The sequence below is a fragment of the Mesitornis unicolor genome, unplaced genomic scaffold (assembly GCF_000695765.1).
Source record: "Mesitornis unicolor isolate BGI_N332 unplaced genomic scaffold, ASM69576v1 scaffold48251, whole genome shotgun sequence".
NCBI lineage: Eukaryota > Metazoa > Chordata > Aves > Mesitornithiformes > Mesitornithidae > Mesitornis > Mesitornis unicolor.
The window spans coordinates 11,562-27,938 of record NW_010165348.1 but is presented as its reverse complement, the minus strand read 5'-3'; the positions used below and the strand labels follow the sequence as shown (position 1 = coordinate 27,938).

At 39.5% G+C, this 16,377-nt stretch overlaps 1 protein-coding gene across 1 annotated transcript in view; it reads left to right on the top strand.

Moving 5' to 3' along the window:
• Positions 1-1,015: 1,015 nt before the first annotated feature.
• Positions 1,016-16,377, top strand: part of BEND5 (BEN domain containing 5) — a 19,825-nt gene continuing 4,463 nt past the window's right edge. Inside the window, exons 1-4 of the mRNA XM_010194596.1 lie at positions 1,016-1,025; positions 3,555-3,688; positions 5,365-5,740; positions 11,972-12,120. Of these exons, the coding sequence (XP_010192898.1) occupies positions 1,016-1,025; positions 3,555-3,688; positions 5,365-5,740; positions 11,972-12,120 (669 nt within the window). The remainder of the gene's footprint in view (positions 1,026-3,554; positions 3,689-5,364; positions 5,741-11,971; positions 12,121-16,377) is intronic.

Sequence of the window (16,377 nt, the reverse complement as noted above, 5' to 3'; positions counted from 1 at the left end):
TTAAAGGACAGAGGGCATCAGTGTTGTCCATTCTTGTATTGTGCTTCTACCCTGCGTATTTTGTTACCTAATTAGGCGTGTTAAGTGCTAGTTCTCGACAGCCGGTGTCAGTGAAACACTTATTCCATGTATAGGAAAAACAATAGACACAGATTTATGACAGTCTGATCATGCCCACCTAAGGGAAGGTATAATTTTTAACTTGTAGCAAGGTTTAAATGACTTGGGACAAAGTCCAGACAAGTGATTTGGGTCATTACAAAATGAGGCACTGAGCTGCAGTGTTTCTAGGGCTGCCTTTCTCTCTCTTAGCGCGTTCTGTAGCTTCAGGCACTGATTTGAAGCTTGTCCAGCCGTTTGGCTTATATCCTGGTTTGCTTCTGGCTCAAAACTGTGTTTTGCTTTCTGCTGGATTCTTCCTTTGTACCTGTCTTTTGTAGTCTGGCACAACAACAGACGGAGAGTCCTAAGAAGAACTGTGCTAAATGCATGTTCATGTTTCTCCTGCTCCTCCCCTGGTCTCTTCTATCACCGTTTCCCCTCCCCCTTCCCAAATTCCATTAATATTTACAGAACAAGAGCCAGTACTCCAGCATTAGCCTCAAATTCAGAATGAGATTGTTCTGGCTCTATCTGCAGCTAATGCAGAAGACAACAGAGGTTAGAAATGCACTTAAAACCCAAAAAACCCCACAAAAAACCAAAACCAAAACCAAAAGGCCTTTTCATTTCTAACACACTGGATTAACTGTGTTAGGTGTAAATAGGCCTACAAAGACCAGAGCATATGTAAGAAAATATTGTATGTATTACTGACAGAGGAACATAAAGTTATTTGCTCATTGACAAATTAAAACTTTCTGAGCTTTAACTTATGAAAACTCATTTTCACTATTGTTTCTTCAAATTTTGTGTGGGGAGAAAAGAGTTCCTTTCTTCAACTTACTGGTTCATTTACAGGATAAGCAGGAAAATCAAAAAGTCAAATGAGATTTGCTGAACATGAAGGTGAACCATGTTGATCGGTTTGTACTGATTACGTACAAACTCAGCGTTTGTAAGGAGGTGTATAAACAAATCTTTACCTTTAGTCCACCAGTGAAGTTTTGCAAGCATAAATTTCATGAGCAGGCTGACAAACTGGGAGAGGAGTGGGGAGAATGAAGATTTCAGATGATTTGTATTGTTTTCTTTGACCTCAGACTGAGTGTTTTCTTTCATTTCTGTTGTTCAGTGCATAAAATGTGTTCTTAACCTTTATAAATTGACTTAAAAAGAAAAAGCCAAAATTAAAAGATAAATATTTCTGTTCTCCCAAATTGTTTTTATTTTAACGTTGTTTTATTTGTCAGAAAGTATTTTTCGACTTCCACTGTAGTCTGCACAGGCACTCGCTCCTCGGTGACCCCTTTCCGTGAGTGTTTCAAGATGTGCCTTTCCCTGGCCCTGGGAAGGACGGCCAGTGTCCGTTTCCAGTTTGCGTGGGGCTCTGGCTACTGGGGACCTCAGCTAGTTGCCAGCAGACAATTTTTTTTTGAACTGTGTGAAGTAATTGGATTGTGTCCATCTTGTTATGAGGCCAAGGGTTATTTCGGAGCATAGAGACTGATCTGCATTCTTTGAATGTGGAAGGAGTTCATCTGCACGTTCTGTGGAAGAAGGCTTGGCAAAGCGGTCTAGAGAGGCTGGCTCTGCACTGTGCATGTGCTGCTCTTGCTCTAAGGAGCTGTGAGAACATGTTTTAGCAAAGGATTCCTTGATCTATCAGACACCTCAAAATGTGTAGTCACAGAAGAAGTTGTTTGGTTGGGGTTTTTTCTCATTCGGTATGGATTGATTTCTTCTTAGATTTCTGTCCTTCCAAGAAGATACCGATACCCGTCAGTCTGTCCTTTAGTCTGTAAATTTGTGCTTTTTTTTCCTAAGGCCTCTGTTCTTCTCTGCTCTCTGACAGTAGAACTGGGTTATCTCACTTTTCTGATGAACCTTCGTTTTCCAGATAAATGAAAACGTAGGGGTTTATTTTTCAAAACGGAAACAGTTGGATTGCCTTTTTGTCTTACTGGTCTAAGCATCCGTGATGCTCTGGGGAATGGAGAATGATCTAAAATAAGCCTAGCAGTTTTTTGTTGTTTATCTGTTTCTTTTTGCATCTGTCTTAGTATTTATTGCTGCCATCTGCATTTCATTTCAGGTTGTCTAATGTCTTATTCTGCATGTTCTGTGCCTGTTCTCTTCACATAGCCTTGGGCTGTAATATCACCATTTGCCTACAAGAGATCCATTTCTATCTAACAAAATGAATTGCATTCATCTGTGTAATTCATTTCTAATGAATGCTTTGCTCCTCATTAAACAGTGATTTACCTTTGTTTCCCTTTTGTACACTGTCAACACTAACCATTTTGAGGTCCTGTGGAGAGATGCTAATTTGAGAAAGCAAAAGTCAATGCAAATAAGCGCTCACAAATGCCATCCTCATTGGCACTTTCAGAAATATTCATGGGACACTTTGTGAAATACTGTTTGCAGGTGGATGAGAAGACTCAAAATGTTTTCTTATTTATAAGCATTCAATGTACAAATACAGCACTTCAGCGTTTAAATGCATTTGTCCTTGTCAATGTCTTGAACAGGTATCCACGTTTGTGAATCTTTTAAGGCCTTGTCTGCTCTGCAGGAATTTTATGGATCACAGGCACATTTGGGGAGACTATACTCTTGAATCCCTGTCCCTCTGCACCTCTTCAGGAATACTAAAATATTTCAAACTTATTTTTAGAATAATGTTTTTAAATACATAATTTTGAGATATGTTAGAACGTTTCAGAATTGAAAATATTTTACTTCCATTGTTAATGAGATTCAAAGATTACTGTAACCATTTATTGGCGTTGTGTATCTAAAGAAAAAGGATTAGTACCGTTACCTAATGAAGCAGGTGTTGTGCAGTAGTTTTGTTACATATTTCATCCATACACAGTTTTTCTGTAATGCCCTATCCTGCAGCATCCCCTTTTCCAACCCTGCACTTCGCAGCACAGCAGGGTCTGCCGTGCGTGCAGGTGGAGCTGTACGGCTGACAGACAATGGTTAGCGTATGGGAGGAATGACCAGGTGTATTCTCACTTCACACCTAAGCAGAGTTTGAACTGCAGCAACAGATTATGAATATGAAAACACCATTGATAGACATAATTTAAAGCAATACGGATGGGTTGGGGAAGTTGTTTTATTTACAGCACCTTTAACTCTTGTTTTAGTGATAGTAAAATCTACTCATTGACACTTTTGATCACTCACGTGAATTTCGCTTGGCATTTTACAATATTCTTGTGTTTGTTTGGCCAGATTGATCCACTGTTGAAACTCTAGAACTGTCAGTGGGCATCAGTTGAGTTGCACTATGGATTAATTTGATCGTGGTATTTTGAGGGGATTGAAGCATGGGAGGCTATTTTTTTTTTTTAACCTGTCTTGTATAAGTCATGTAGTATTTGGAAGTGAAAACACTGATTAATATAACAACATTTTATTTTTAATATACATTTTAGAGGACAAAACTGACCTTGAGAACAGTGTGATGCAGAAGAAAATTAAAATCCCCAAACTCTCTCTCAATCACGTAGAAGAAGCTGGGGAGGTTACAGATTATGGGGAAGAAGATGTGGAGCTTAGACACAGTAAGGTACTGAAGTCTTTCTTTTTGTTTTCCTTTCCTTTTTTTCTTTTTTCTCTTTTTTTTTTGGGCGGGGGGAAGTGCTTGGGGCATATACAGACATCATAGCTTAAGAATTCCAGGCCTGCTTTTGATCCCGTTAAAACACTCGGTTGGGTGAAATTGGGTCAAATTGTGTTTGTGGGGGTGGGGTACGGATTTTCAAGGCCTGATTTATGTGCAATTGAACGTTCTCCTGTTTATACCGTCTGTGCAGTTTAATTGCCGTTTAGATTTTTGGAACAATACTCATCACTTTGGCCCAGAATACCTGAAAAGTCACTGCTTACATGAACGGCACGCAGCTGCTCTCGGTGGCGTTTGCGACCTGTTGTGTGTTTGGAATTGGAAGGGGTGCACCAGAACTTCCCAGCTCCAGCAGTGGGTGACAGTTGACAGGACCGCATCCCTGCAGTTATACATACACATTGTAACTGCAAGTTGCCTTTTTAGGTCCAGATGCCAGAAACCCACTATGTAAATGTATTTGTTTTTTGATATCAAATGATTTCTTTAGAAGTCTGCCAACCTCCAGAAAAAGATACTGCTCTGTGGCTTCATGTGTTTTGCAGCTGCAGGAGTGATACTAGTACATATTTGTATGGTGGGCCAGCGTTTTTTTTATTTTGTTGTTGGTTTTTTTTGCAGAATTTGCGTGGAGCAGGCGTAACATCAAATAATCTCATTTTCTGCCACATTATTCATGGATATTGTGGCATAGGAATTAATAGCGTCAGCTTCTTGTCTCTAACCTATGAGCTACATTTGCTTTCCTTGCAGTTGCTTGGAAGCTCAAATGCTTTTTCCACATTTGGCTAATAAAACTTAGTGACTTTTACCCGTACTGTCACATTTTAATATCACTACCCAGGCCTCAGAAAAGGGGCGTGCTTTAATTTGTAGCATTTGTGCGGATGACTGAAGGTAAATTTCTGCTGAGAGTTCAAAGGAGATGAACCCTCTGCAATGCAGTACTAATACAGAAGGAATCCGTTGTTCAGGAAGATGAGACTGAATGATTTGTTCTGTCTCCAACTTCTGTTTTCAGTTCCTTTCAGTGTTTGCCGATAGCGTTAACTCAGTCACTTGCATCAGGCAGTTGAGTGAGCGTGCTAGAGGATTTGTCTCCCAGAGTGTGGGAAGGACAAGCCCTCTGTTCACAAAGCCACTTTGTATGGTGTGCCGCTTTCATCTCTGGTATCGTTACAGGTGACAAACACAGCACATAGTTGATTCTTCCTCTTGCTTATCAGCAAATCAGTTGCTGTTGGAAATGAAAACGCTAGGGGTAAACTTTAAAGGAAAAGAGATCCAGATCCAGTATTTTTTAAAAGAAAATAATTCTTGTATATGGAATCAAGTGACCTATATACACTCAGCTTGCAAGTATTGCATAAATGCGGAAAGGAAGGCAGGCCTTTAGCTGCCTCAGAACTTTGTCTGTGCGTTTAGCTGAATTACACGTGCATGGTAGTTATGATGTATATCCACAAGAATCTATTAGGCAAAACATTTTTGCAGGCAGACTGTGTCTTGCTTTTTTTGGAAAGCAAGTATATTAATAGTTCCCAAGTCTGGAGAGTTTTAATTTGTATTACATCTTACTGCTCTCCTAACTTACTTATTTTTTTTATTGTAACATGCAGAGACAAGATGGGAGGAAACAAAGTGAAGGTACACACAAAAGCATTGAAGCAGTTGTTGCTCGGCTTGAAAAACAGAATGGGATGAGCCTCAGTAATACTTCCAGCCCTGAGGAGGCTTTTATGGAGACTCCGGAAAACATGAACAACATGGACGATGCTGTAGTTCCTCGGATTCTGTATGAAGAATTGCTGAGGAGTTACCAACAGCAACAAGAAGAAATGAGACACATTCAACAGGAGCTCGAGAGAACACGGAGGCAGCTTGTGCAACAGGCAAAGAAGCTAAAGGAGTATGGGGCACTCGTGTCAGAAATGAAAGAGCTCAGAGACTTGAACAGGAGACTCCAGGATGTACTGCTTCTAAGACTAGGTAGTGGTAAGTGCCGGACTTAAATGGGACTAGTTTTAATGAATTTTGCAAGTGTGATCAATAGTAACGGAAACGTATTTGAAGAAATAGCGGTGGTTGTTAAACTGGACATTGAATGTTAAAAGGGTTTTCCGCTTTTTGTGGCTGTACAATGTGTTGAATTTGTATGCTATGTACGTCTGGGTTTTTCTTTAATGATAGTAGAGGTCTTTGTGCTGGTGTGGTTGAATCAGAGTTCCATTTTAAGCAGCTGTATTTTAAAGAGCCTCTGACCTTCCAGTATATGCTGAAAAAGATAATAAAGCAACATCTGCCAAATACACCAATATGTTCCAGTTTAAAAAGGAAAAAAAAAATAAAGAAAAAAAAGAGAGAAGAAAGAAAAGGCAGTGGAATGAAGATTTAAGCTAAAACTATTTTATTCTTTTCAGTTAAGGATATTTGTTTATTGTTATGTCAGTGTGTTACCATCCATTTTCTGCCCCTCTTCCCATTAGTACTCATTAGAACGTGATCTATTCCTGAACTTCTTAGCAGCGGCTTTAAACAGCCATGCTACTTGAAAAACAATGGGTTGTTAAAGAATAATTTACAAACTTTTTCTATTAGTGTCCCGTTTATCAGCACTTGTAACAAAATGCAGGTTTGTGTAATTTGGGTTTAAATTTTAAATATATTGAGTCAATTGCTCATTGGTTGATAACAACTCTTTAACCATTATGTTGGAATAAATGGGGAAAGAAAGACAAAATAAAAAGTTCATCCATTTCATTGAAGATGGTACCCTTGAAACACCTTCAAATATTTGACTAATTTATATTTATTTGCTGTTACAATGTGGTACTGCTGTGTCGAAGATCTGTTTGGTGACTGAAACTCGGTTAAAATTTGTGCATCCGATCTTAGCATGCTGTTTCTTATGTCTGCCTTTGTGTATCTGGAAACTTAATTTTTGCATGTAAATTGGATATTGGCTCTTCTACTTGACTTGAACGAGTGCATGCGATTTGCATGTGGGCCCGAGTTGCGTTCATGTTCAGAGCTGAACCCCAGAGAGCATGTGCCTGTGCTGGAGCATGTGTGAAGATGTGCCCACGAGTTCGGAGCCAGGTTCTCCAAGTAGCATCTGACAATTAAAACTGGGTGTTTGATTGTGAATGCTCGTCGTTGTTACACTGTGCATAATTAAAATGTCATTACTTATTACGAACATTCTAGTTAACTTTTTAAATAAAACTAAATAGGCAAGTTTTCCACAGTCTGAAAAACACGATGTGGTTGGCAGTAGATTCCACTGAGCTTTCTGAAATTTTCCTTGGATGGAAAGATGTTTCTTCATCTGAAAGCGGTTAGCTGGAATTTATGTGAACAGAGCACCAGCCAGATGTTAGCAGGCAATGGGGCTGAACAGCGTAAAACACCAATTTAGTTGGTAGACTTGACAGCAGTTTGGTGAGACCAGCAATGAAATGAAGACAGCTTCTGAATTCTGTGTCGTTTCTTTCACTTTAAGGAAGAAGGGCTGCGGTTTTTACTTGAGCAGAATCTGGAAAGTTTAGGGAAAAAAAAGGAGGAAAAAATAATTTTAAAAAAAAACAAACAACACAAAAAAACCCCACCAAAAACCAAAACAAAGAAACCAAACGGGGAAGTAACCCCAAGCAAACCACCAAAACCTCTTGGGGAAAAAATGCTGAATCTTCTCTAAATACTGGGCTTGAAGTTCCGTTGTACCGCTCTGGCACCTGTTTTACAACTGAGAATCTCTCTCGATTACACTGAAGACAGGTTCTTTTAATTTGATCACACACCTGGACAAACATGAATTATACGTAACTTAAAAAATCCCTTGTTGTTGTTACTTGTATGGAACTTTTCCTGGAAGACAAAGGAAGAATTTGGCCCTACGGGCTGCGTCCTCCGCAGTGTTTCCTAAGGCTCAGTGTGTTAACCACTTTCCTTGCAGCCTCATTCACAGTAGAGAAACAACCAGATTGTAGAAAGATCAGTACAGAATTTATGAATGATTAGAAAGGGAGATATCTTCAGCAAATTATAAATTAGAGAGTCTGATGACAGTATGAAAAAGTGCTACTTTTAATCAAGAATTAGATACGTAAAGACTTCTTTAGCCTCCCTTACTTTTCCAGCTTACAAATGAGGTATGTTTGGGTATGTGAATAATGTGTGAAAATTGTTCAGAAAATAGATTACGTCCTGAACTCATCTTCAGTTCTGCAGCGATCTCTTAAACCCAGAGTTTCAAATTACGTGTAATTTCTGTTAGCAGGCTGGACTTAATACAAACTAATTGCATTTCTGTTTCACCTTAGAGACTTCTGATTTCTTTGCATGAGATGACAGCTGCTTTGTGCTAATGAATTGCAGCTGTGGGAAGCACGTGCCTGTTGCCATTTTAAACTTGCAGATCAAATATAGAACAGCCTCTTGAGCTAACATTCAGTCAAGTGTTCGGTCTCCTAATTTCCCATCAATATGCAGATTTCAGTGAGAAGCTGGCTGTCAACGTATTCTGCTGTAGACCTAGGCCTTCATCTCTGCTGCCAAACTTGAGCCGCTCTTGTGGGAAGAGCGAGGTTCTCAGTCTTTCACATGGCGACACTGGGTTGCTCTTTGTTTTAAGCCTTGAAAGCAGATGTGGCAAGTGACAGTAGTGAAATCAGTACTGAGCCGTGGGGTGTATTTAAGCTGCTTTATGATTTTGTGTGCTGTTGCCCAGCAGATCCCCTCGTGGAGGGGGCAGGCATTTGACCAGATCTCCAGGGACCAAAGCAGTGGGAGAACACAACGCCTGTTGTGGGAGACGTTACAGTCCCTCATGTGAGCTCCCTGAAGAGTGCGTGCAGCCAAAGCCTCTTCTCCCTTTCCTACTTCGGGATCAGGAAGCTCTTACGATCGTAGGCCTTTGGAGTTCATCTTTGTTCTGTTGCACCTGAAAACACACTAATTTGCCCTGGTTTTATGAATAGAGAGTAAGGTGATACATATAGAATTAAATTATTGACTCTTCCCTGTAGGCCTAACTTTAAACAGTCCTTGGATTGCAAAAGAGAAGAATTTCAGTAACTTCTGAAAACGTAGTTGTCTCCAGGGTAAGATCTGTGCAGTTCACTGGGGTTATATATGGCCAGAAGTAGTGCAGTTGTGTCAGGGATATCCATGTTTGGACCCTGATAAATACTACATTTTCATGTTGTATTGCTAAGAATTAGTGTTGCTCTAAAGTCGGAGTATCTGCACCTTCAGGCATTCACATTCATTCGACACACGCACAACCCCTTGAGGTTATTTTTAATCCAGGTTTAGGTTCAGTGATGCAGTTCACAGTGTCTTGGCGCTGACACCAGGGTAGGAAGAACAGAAAGGTGTCTTACCACAAGTAAGGAATTACTGTTATTCAGCTTTTCTGGATTTGTTTGGCTTTTTGATGTGGAAGAAGTTCAAGGTTTCTGTCAAGTGCGAGTACAAGAAGTACTGTATATGTCATATTACCATTTCTCAGACTCCTGCTGTTTTCATTCAAATTCTGGTAGACCATGTGGGAAAACAGCTTGCTGCTTACAAATGTATATCGACCACTTCATCACTTAATTTATTTTGGCTTATTTACTGATTTTTTTAGTAGCATGTAGCCAAAGATGGTTTTTGAGGAAAAGAGGTGATGAAGGGAAGCCTTCTGCCTCTTCATCCTGTATTTGAAGTTCCTGGCCTCTCAGGTATTATGGAAACTTTACAGTCAGAAGGAGAAATATTTGTCAATAAAACATTTGTTTCCTTTTTTGTGTTCTGAAGAATTCTCTCTATGTTTTTTATGAACCTTATTGCATAAATACTATCATTGTAAAGCCTTAGTGGCATATATTTTTGTACGTCCGAATCATCATCTTTAAAACAAGATGCAGAACTTGAGAGCTACAGAGAGAAAAAACTTTTGGAATACGGTGCGTGCTACACAACTTCTGTTGTTACAGAGACGTGACGCCCGTTAGCAGTAAGGCAACAATGTGGGTTCAATGTCTCATTCATCGCATGCCAGCTCGAAAATGCAGTCTTTAATAGTTGGTGAAAGTAACTGTGAAGACTACCAAGGCAGAGGCAGATTTCTGTTTGGGAAGGAAGAATGAGTAGAATAAAAAAGATGCTTTAAAGGCTTTCTGTTGGTGACTTGTAAGCAAGCAGTAAAGCATGAATTAGCAGGCCAAAAAAACCTGTACTGCAGAGCTATGGTTATTGTGGACTTCAGTGGGCTGTTTTGAGGAGCTCTGCAAACCACATCCCAGCTGTGTCGATATATTACTATAAACAAAACAGCAGAAGACTTCTTTAGTCTAAAAGACTGAAAGACTTTTACTAGAAAGTCCTTTAAATGGAGATCAGTGTTTCCTTCTAAGAAGAAGGTGGTTGTACTTAGGTGCCTTCCTCAATGTGACTTTCAATGTATAAGAAAACTCAACTTTGCTGAAGAATGTGCTCTTAGAGTAACAGCTAAAAGATCACTCGCTTCTTGAGTTCACACTGGTAATTGTGTTACTGCATCTACTGTCAGGTGTGCCCACACTGAGATACGTGCAGGCTTTGGGTGGATTTCATCAGTGCAGGTTTTTCCCCCAGTCTGAATCAGTTTAGCAGTCTCAAGTTTCGCAGTTTAGTTTTTCTCGGCCGTACCTTTCCTACGTGCATAATAGCAGAGGTACTTACGAAGATTGTTATGAAATTATAATGCAAATAGTATGTTTTGTTTCTGATTTCTCTACTTGTGCTTAGCTTGCATTGTATATGGCTCTTAAGACACTCTGTCAGCCCCGCAGTGTAGGGTTATCTGAGTTGCCAAGACAACTTTTAGATGCTGCTGAGTGTCAAGGGGCAGCCACCTGAGAACTGCAGCTACGTAGGTGTAGAGTAAGCTATAGGACGAATGTCAAATGCTGACAATGAAGGGAATGCCGATATCACTGTATAATAATCTATAAATCAAACTTCACAAAGGAGGAGGAATGATGAATACTTTACTTGTTCCAGGTACAGGAACTATTTAAGATACCTGACTCAAGACATGAGCACTGGTGCCAGCTTGGCTTGCTCAGTTAGATCAATATTAGGCTTGGTCTGCGTGTACAAACACTGGGGAGGGTTGGTGAACCCTGACGGCGACCTGGTTATTGAACTGTCATTTGTTGAAGATGTCAAGGTTGGGCTGCAGTGCTCAGCTCCGGCCTGGTGTGGTGTAGTTCTCACAAGTGGGTGAGTTTATCCTTATAGTTCATGGAAGGTGCTGATGACCGTGGTGTTCAGGGTCTCAGCTGGCACCTTTGCAGCGTTAATCAACCACCATCCCTGCGTGGAAAGAACTTCAGTGGCTGCTGGAGCTTCTCGTGAGCCCAGAGACAGACGTCAAGAGGCAGTGACAGCCTTGGGGCCGTAGCCTATTCCTAGACTGCTGGTGTAACCGCTGCAATGAATGGAATAATGAAACCCAGTTCACAAATTACTTCATTTTGTCCTTCTGCCTTGTTAGGGACACTTTGTAAATTTGATCTGGAAAAGAAAAGTTGATGACTGACAAAATAATTATCCTCCTCTGAAGCCTTAAACATACTCTTAGTAGTATTCTGTTGTTTAATCTGTGCTTAATTTTTTGGTTACATGAAAAATAAATTCTAATTTGTGGGTTTTTCTTAACTTGTGTATGCTCTTTCTGTGCATGATTTTTATGCTAAAGCCTGTTTCCCTTGTAGCATTTCTGTAGATCCTCACTATTTTTAATACTCTGTTACATCTAGAGAGATTTCAAATTTCTATGAAATTTATAATTCTATATGGGCAATTTGTGTAATTATCACAGTAAATTATGCAGGTTTCTATGCAACTATACAGTAACTCTTGTGTGAAGAATTACTATTGTTACTTTTGGTCTATAAATTCAGTGTCATTTTAACATAATTTCCATAGTGTGCATTGAAGCAGTCCTACCCATGTCTGTAATTGTCCATATGCCTTAAGAATGAAATTAAACATTTAAATTAAAATTAGACAATGTTTATAAAGCAGAGTTACTTATCCTGCTTTATTGACATTCAGAAGTAGGATTTTGATTTAGACTCTTAACTTTAAAATGAACATGACTAATGTGTTGTTTTTGTGCTAACCTTGGGTGATGAAGTGATTGTTTTCATGTTCTCTGGGATGGCAGACAGCTCTCTTTTCTTAACTGTCTAGGACCTGCCATTGAGCTTGAAAAAGTAAAACCAGAATCAATTGAACCTGAACCTGAGGTACAGAAGACCTTCAGTGAGGAAGCAAATACATCAACGTACTATCCTGCCCCTGTTCCAGTAATGGACAAGTATATTCTCGAGAATGGAAAGGTATTTCAAATTAAATATAGCATGAGTAGTTTGCAAATGTCCATCAGGTGATTTTTCTTGTGGAATTTTCGTGCTATCGGAGTTTTGCATGGTAGCAGCTTATACAAACTTCCTCATTTTTCATAAAGGTGTGCTGTTATGCTCAGAAAAATTATGAAATTACACAGATATGAGCAGCATAGAAAATTATCTTCAATGATGAGAGCATTGAATGCTATGCAACACAAGGAATATAATCACGAACTATGCATGCACGAGCACATTGGCATAGTCTTCAATTGATGACACACATAAATCCACCTAATAGAGACCAAAGTCTGTAACCCCCGTTATACAGTTACATTAGCCTATCTAACAGAAATACTTTTTTCCTAAAAGCTCTTTAATGTTTTTCATGTGCTTGTAGTCATATTGCAGAGAAGCCTTCATCTTTTAGCTGCATTGGAGTGCAGTAAATAATTATGAACCCTGGAATGAAAATGGGCTCCCCTGAAGCTGGTAGGAGCATTGCCACTGAATTGAGCTGATACAGTGCTACTGTGCAGATACTTCTACAAAGCTGGTGAAATACCATCTAGATACAGTTGGCCAGAACCCAACTGGTAGATTTTCAGACTTCAGCATGTTTATCATGTTGTCCACTCGTTTACTGAGGCCTGCTTTTATAGCTGCTGCTATTATCATTAAATGAATTTCTTTTACAAAGCTGTGTGTCCTTCAGAATTGCCTGTGCAGATCCTGTTTCTTAGGATATGTATGCATTCGGTACCATAATCTCAGAAACTTTTAGGGGGAAACGTCCGTTTCGGCTGTGGCATACAGTGGAATAGCACAAAGTCTTACCTTTTCAGATCTGTGTTACAAGATTGGCTACACAAGGGTCTGCCATTCTTGACGGTGAATTCGACACAATTGTTGAGGACACAATGTATGTGAAAAACAGTATAAGCTTGGCAGTTTGACAGGTACTTGCTTCAGATAGTTCTTCTTGCCTAATATATTTAAGATCTGTCACTTGCTTGTATATTTTGTGTATATTTGTGCAATGAAAACTTAAGCAGATATTACTGTGAGAATTTGGTTTACCTCCTTTTTTTTCTGCTTAAGGTCTATGTGATAGGACATATTCTTTAGTATTTGTATGCAGCTTTTCCTGCACCTTTTAATTCATCTGCCAACTTCTTGGCACTTGTTGCTGAAGTTTTCTCTGTCTTAACAGATATTAGTATATCTTTAAATTTCTTTTTGCAATTTTGGTGTTTCTTTAAGTTTACCTATCCACTGGGACTTCAGCCATCTCAGATGCCAGAAATGTGAGCTAATAATGTATTTAGTGTTGGATGGTGGGTTTTTCCAATTTTCCTTATTTATGCCTTATTTTTCATTACTCCTTTATTGATATGCACCACTAGAGTAGTTGAAATACTTTTGTAGAAATCTTGCCCTTCGTGGCATCAGGTTTGATCTTAGTAGGGTTTTTTCAAAGCAGATAAATCTCTTCCCTCCAGAGGGAGAACAGAGTTACTGAAAAAGAGCCTATGGCATTCATTTAAAGAATAGAAAAGGAAAAGAAGAAGAAAAGAAGAGTTTATCTTCTGAGATACATTTTAGCTATATTGTATGCGTTAGCACAGTTGTGGTGGTAAGCATTGGTTTGAACTTGCTGCTGTTTCTGTTGCACTGTGCATGAAAGTTGATCCTGCAGTTGCTGAAAATGGGGGAAAAGGTCCCACTGATATCATCAAGCCAAGGGTCTGGCCCATGGCGCAGCTCTGCTAGCAAGGGGGAAATGGCTTCTGGATCAGGAGTACAGGGAGCTTCCCGTAGCCTTGGGAGTACTAGGGAACAGTACCGGGTCTGTTTTATGGAGAGGTAAACTGAGACATAGACAGATTAAATTCCTTGCCTTAACAGTGCTAGAAATAGAAAAAGGGAGACGTAAGATTTCTGTGGCTGTGGCTGTCTGTCACGTAGTTGCTGTTCCCATAGGTGTTTTATACCAGTGATAATAAACGAAGGCTGTTCAAAGAAGAGATCTGTGTATGAAAATACTGAAAATATTTTCTGTAACTTGTTTTCTTTTAACTAAAACTAATGATTAATGTCGTAGCGTAAGAGACTAAACAATCTTCAGCAAAGACAACCCCTCATTTTGGCAGAGGGGAATCTGATTTTTGATCAAATACAGCAACGCCTACAACTAATGTGATACAGACATCCAGAATTTGGCATGTTACAATATTCCTAATCCTAGTTATTTTCTGAGTAACTTGTACTCATTTTTACAGAAAACTTTTCCAAGATCACGACAGAAATAACTGAATTCTAACTGCGACTGTTTTCTGAGCGCAGACTGCTCACTCTGACTGAAGTTGTCTTACAAAATACATAGAGAGCACCAAAAGAGTGTGAATTTTTTTTAAAGCATATGAAGAGGCTTGATAAGAGAGAAGGAAGGAAAAAAAAGTGGTGTTTGTGTTGTGCATATTTCCAGTTCCATTTCTGTCCATTACGAAATCTAAATACCGTGTGGACTTGTGAAAAGCTTCTAAAATCCCTTTAGTGTAGAAAATTCTGCAGGAGAGGCAGCTTGCTTTATGGTTTTACACTTTGAGGAAGTTAGACTTTTATTTTGTTTTTTATAAGGTAGCTGGTAGCCAAACCATTCATATTTTTCTATTTAAGTTTTTAAACTACTCGTTGCTTTTGAAGGATACTGTCGTAATAAAAAATTTCTTCAGGTTATAGATCTCATGAATAATTAAAGCAGGTTTCCCTTTAAAGGAAAAATGGTATTTGGCTGAATACAGGCAGTGAAATTATGGGTATATAAAATTTTACAGTACCTTTATCCAACTTTCATTGCATTTAATGGGACTTATGCGATACTGTTCAGATCTGTATGGGTAGCACGCTCAGTTTAGGTAATGCCACATGAAAGGAGTGAAAACACAAAAAACTAAGAGCAAAACAGTTAAGAGAAGCAGAGTCTCCTAATGTAGTTTTGCCATAGAATTTTGTTTACAGTTTGGTTTTTTAATCATGAGGAGGCAGTAAGATTTTATTAAAGGGGTAGCGTTACGGAAGGAACCTCCATGTGATCAGATTTTATGAGACCTAAAGCTTGGATATTAACAATCCAGTTGATACGTATTTTCGGTATTTTGCACTTTTACAGAATTATCTGAAAAGAAGTTCTGTCTCCTTCCTTTCCAGAGCAGTGAACTCTTATCAGTAATAAGAATAGCTAGGTCACGCATTAGCCTGTCATGAATGATGAGCAAGTGTGGGTCCAACTGAATGAAGTTCATCACCATGTGAACGAAGCTTTCTGTGTGCAGAGGCAGTTCAGCTGTCTGCACTGTACTCCAGGAATCAGGGCAGTGGACGTACCTGGTACAAAGTATTCTCCATGGTTGCACACAGGACCAGTGTTTGCATCGGTTGGGCTGACAGGTTGTACTAATGTCAGACTTGTGCTAATTACTAGTGCAGTTGCTTTCCTTGCTGTTGCTTGATGGTGTCCTGGTTATCAGGACTATCAGCTCAAACAGACGTAGTGCCAGCCTAAGGATGGTACCCAGATTCTTGTCCTGCATTTATCTTAAGTCTGCACCACTGGGAAGCTTGGGGTAGAGATACGGGGTAACTCTGTGACTCAACCCAGAGCAGTCAATGCTGAGCAAGGCTGATAAGTATGAGACTCAAGCAGCTTCCTTTTGGACACAACATAGGCTTCACACTGCGTTTTCCAGTACCATGTTATCCTGTTTACTATTTCAGTGAAATATTTCTGCTTCCCATTGTCTGCATAATGGAAAGCTTATGATGTTGCAGCGATGGGTCATTGCCTTGCCTCAAAACAATATTCACCTGGATAGATGGATTGTACGTGCCAGGCAAACTTCATGATAGAATTGGAAGTTTATGAAACTTCCAAACTCTCTTGGCTTACATTGAAATTGGAGCTCTCAAAATCCTTTCTCCCCTTCTAGTTACTTTAAACAATCGGGCTGAATTTTGCTGACAGGATATGACTTAGGAAATACTCCCCTCTCAGCTACCGCCAAAGTACACCTTTCGTAAAGTCCACTTAAGCCAAAGGGAAGCTTTCACACTGAAGACAAGGTTTCATCTTACTTCTGAATTAGGCTGGTGCAACTGCTTGGTTTATATGCTGTGCATACCTTTATAATACTGGTTGTGTTTGCTATTTCCTCCTTCTGTCTCTGTTCCTGACCATAGCCTTTCAGGAGG